This window comes from Pelobates fuscus, chromosome 1 (genome assembly GCF_036172605.1).
Source record: "Pelobates fuscus isolate aPelFus1 chromosome 1, aPelFus1.pri, whole genome shotgun sequence".
Classification (NCBI taxonomy): domain Eukaryota; kingdom Metazoa; phylum Chordata; class Amphibia; order Anura; family Pelobatidae; genus Pelobates; species Pelobates fuscus.
The window spans coordinates 208,696,198-208,699,117 of record NC_086317.1 but is presented as its reverse complement, the minus strand read 5'-3'; the positions used below and the strand labels follow the sequence as shown (position 1 = coordinate 208,699,117).

The 2,920-nt window shown below is 41.4% G+C and overlaps 1 protein-coding gene across 1 annotated transcript; it reads left to right on the top strand.

Annotated features, from left to right (window-relative positions):
* The first annotated feature begins 679 nt into the window (after positions 1-679).
* On the top strand, positions 680-2,108 carry LOC134609059 (uncharacterized). Its single transcript, XM_063452476.1, has 2 exons — positions 680-749; positions 1,393-2,108. Exons 1-2 carry the CDS (start codon positions 680-682, stop codon positions 2,106-2,108), a joined length of 786 nt encoding a protein of 261 aa, XP_063308546.1.
* The last annotated feature ends 812 nt before the right edge of the window (positions 2,109-2,920 follow it).

The following is a 2,920-nucleotide window of genomic DNA, read 5'->3' as shown; positions in this document are numbered from 1 at the left end:
TCTTCGAGGAAGAAATGTAGTCGGAAAAAAAATCCTGATTGATGGGGATCGGCAATCCCTTAAACGTTTGGTGAAATCAAATCGTAGAAAAACAACAGTGAAACTCAGGTCCATGTTTATTAGTGAAAGTGCATTTCCACACGCACAATGCGAAGGGAACTCAATGGATTGGGACTGAACAGCTATGTAGCCTTAAGAAAACCACTAATCAGTGAGGCTAATTATCACAGGTTATGTCAGATAGCCTAAAAAATAAAAAACAGGGTTATTCTCTGGTCTAAAGGATACATTATTGCATCAAGGAAGTTAAAATGCCAAGCCAAGATGAAACCATGAATTTGAGAATTTTTCCAATTTTACTATTTTGGTCTAACTTGTGATATTCCACAATCCACAGTTTTATGAAAAAAAAAATGCAATAATGGAAATAGGACAGTTGGCCAATATTATAAAATGATGACTGCTTATTTTTCATTTTCAAGAGCTGCCTGCCATATTCAGACACACAGTGTAATCACCTGACATATCTCACTGTGATGTCAGCCAGTGACATCATTATTACCTGTACAAACCCCATGCATGTTACCATCTGCACAGAGCTCAGATAGGCTTGTAATAGTGACCTGTGTTTGGCACTGTTCCTAACTGAAGTGACCATTTATTGATTTATTGACTGATTATGGACGGTGGGCAAAGGAGAAGAAGCCAAAGAGTCCGTAATAGACAGGAGGAAGCAGCTTCCCGATCAAGTAAGTGATAGCTCCACATTTGCACTATTCTTACACAGACACCAAATACACTACAAACAAAGCATACTATTCTTACACAGACACCAAATACACTACAAACAAAGCATACTATTCTTACACAGACACCAAATACACTACAAACAAAGCATACAAGCATTACACAGGCTCGCTTGAACACACCACACGGTATCATAATCACCAGACACATTTCATGTAAAAGGAACACAGGTGCTATAACTCTCTCCTATAGAGAACATTCTTAAGAGCACTACGAAGAAGACATGCAAAACCTTTGAACAATATTTCAGGAGAATGTGTTTCAGACTGATGTTAAACTCCGTGAAGTACATCCACACTTGTTTTCTCCCCTCAGAAAAGGTCATAAAATACCAATAAATAGAATATGCTCTTGAAAGTTAAGAAAAAAACAACTGACATAACTCCAAAACAATCTTGTCCCCTTTTAACCACAGCACAATCTTAAATTCATTAAAAATCCAACATTGTGCTGTGCTATAACAAAAATCTGAGGCTTTAAGATCAAATGTCATAACATGTCCTGTTTTCAAGTCATCAGCACATTGTAGGTCCATAGGATTGACATGGTTTGGCAGTAACTCTTTGATTATACTTTTTTCATTAGGGTCTCGGGGAAGGCAAGCTAATCAAAGAACAAACAGATCTCGAACGCCATTGGCAAGGCAAGAAACAAGGAGGGGTCGGAGAAGCCGGAGTCCTCATGTCCCGGAAAGACGCCCCACCAGAAATAACAGACAAAGTCAGGGAATAGGACGGGAACGCAGAGAAAGGCAAGAAAATTCCCCAACACAGGGAACTGAAAGAGTAACAGACAGAGCAAGAAGATGGTATTTAAGGACTCGCAGGCGCAGAGACAGATCGGAAAGTGAAGGAGAAGATAGGCAAAGACCAGGGAGAAGCAGATCTCCCTTAAATCGTGATGATGTGCCACCTCCTCCTATCAATTATATTGCTGGTGTACAGGACAATATAGGAAACCAGCCGGCTGAGAATAATGAAGAAAATCGCCAGCCTGTGCCTGTTCAAGAACCTTCTCAACCTGCTAATGCTCAAGATGTGGATAACAATGAGCCTCCTCTTGCTCAAAATGAGGACCCTCCCCAACGTAGTCAACAAAATGAGGACCCTCCTCAACATATTCCACAGGAAGCCCAGGGAGATGAGGACCAGGATGAATGCAGCATTTGCTTGAGTGCGTTTGACCCTGGAGAGGAAATCATGCTGTTGCACTGTGGTCACAAATTTCATATTGAGTGCATTCAGATGTGGCTGCAGGGACATTGCACCTGTCCCATGTGCAGGGCAGTAGTTATAATGTAAATGAAGTTCAGCAAAATGGCTGCTGGATCTGACTTCAACTTGCAAAAAAGGTATGGACCTTCTAGAATTATTCCTATACACTATTTACCTTCCAGAGGAAATAGAGAGAGTTATTGAAATAAATAAATCCATCATGATTTTATATAGGTTAATATATTACATGTTAAAAGGTATAGTGTTTGTCCACTTAGTTTAGTTTATTCAAATAATCCTAACCATTAAATATCAGATTGTGTTCCATTCTCAGTTCATACCGATATGGCTGGAGGAGATTTTAACCTATTTCAACTGCAGAGTGGAAATAATTATGGATTTCAAGCTGCAATAAAGGTATGTACCTCTAGAATTATACTATACCCTAAAGGAGAGACAGGGGCGTGGGTTGGAGAGAGATATAATTTCATAATTAAAGGACCACTATAGTGTCAGTCTCAGGGCCCCCCTCCCGCTGGGCTGAAAGGGTTAAAATCCATTCAGCCACTTACCTTTATCCAGCGCCGGGCTCCCTCGGCGCTGGTGACCTCTTCTCCCCCTACGACCAGTGGTGTATTTAGGATTTGGGCTGCCCTAGGCAGGACGGTGCTTGGGCACCCCCCCAATTTAAATTTCCCCACCCCTTCCTGTCAAGGCCGCACTTTGACAGACGCTCACTCACTGAAAGACGCACACTCACTGACAGACACATACATTCATTGACAGACACATGCTCTCATATAAACTGACATACAATGACATACACACACTATTACTTGGAAACACACTGACAGACGCACACACTGACAGACGCACGCACTCACTGACCGACACATACT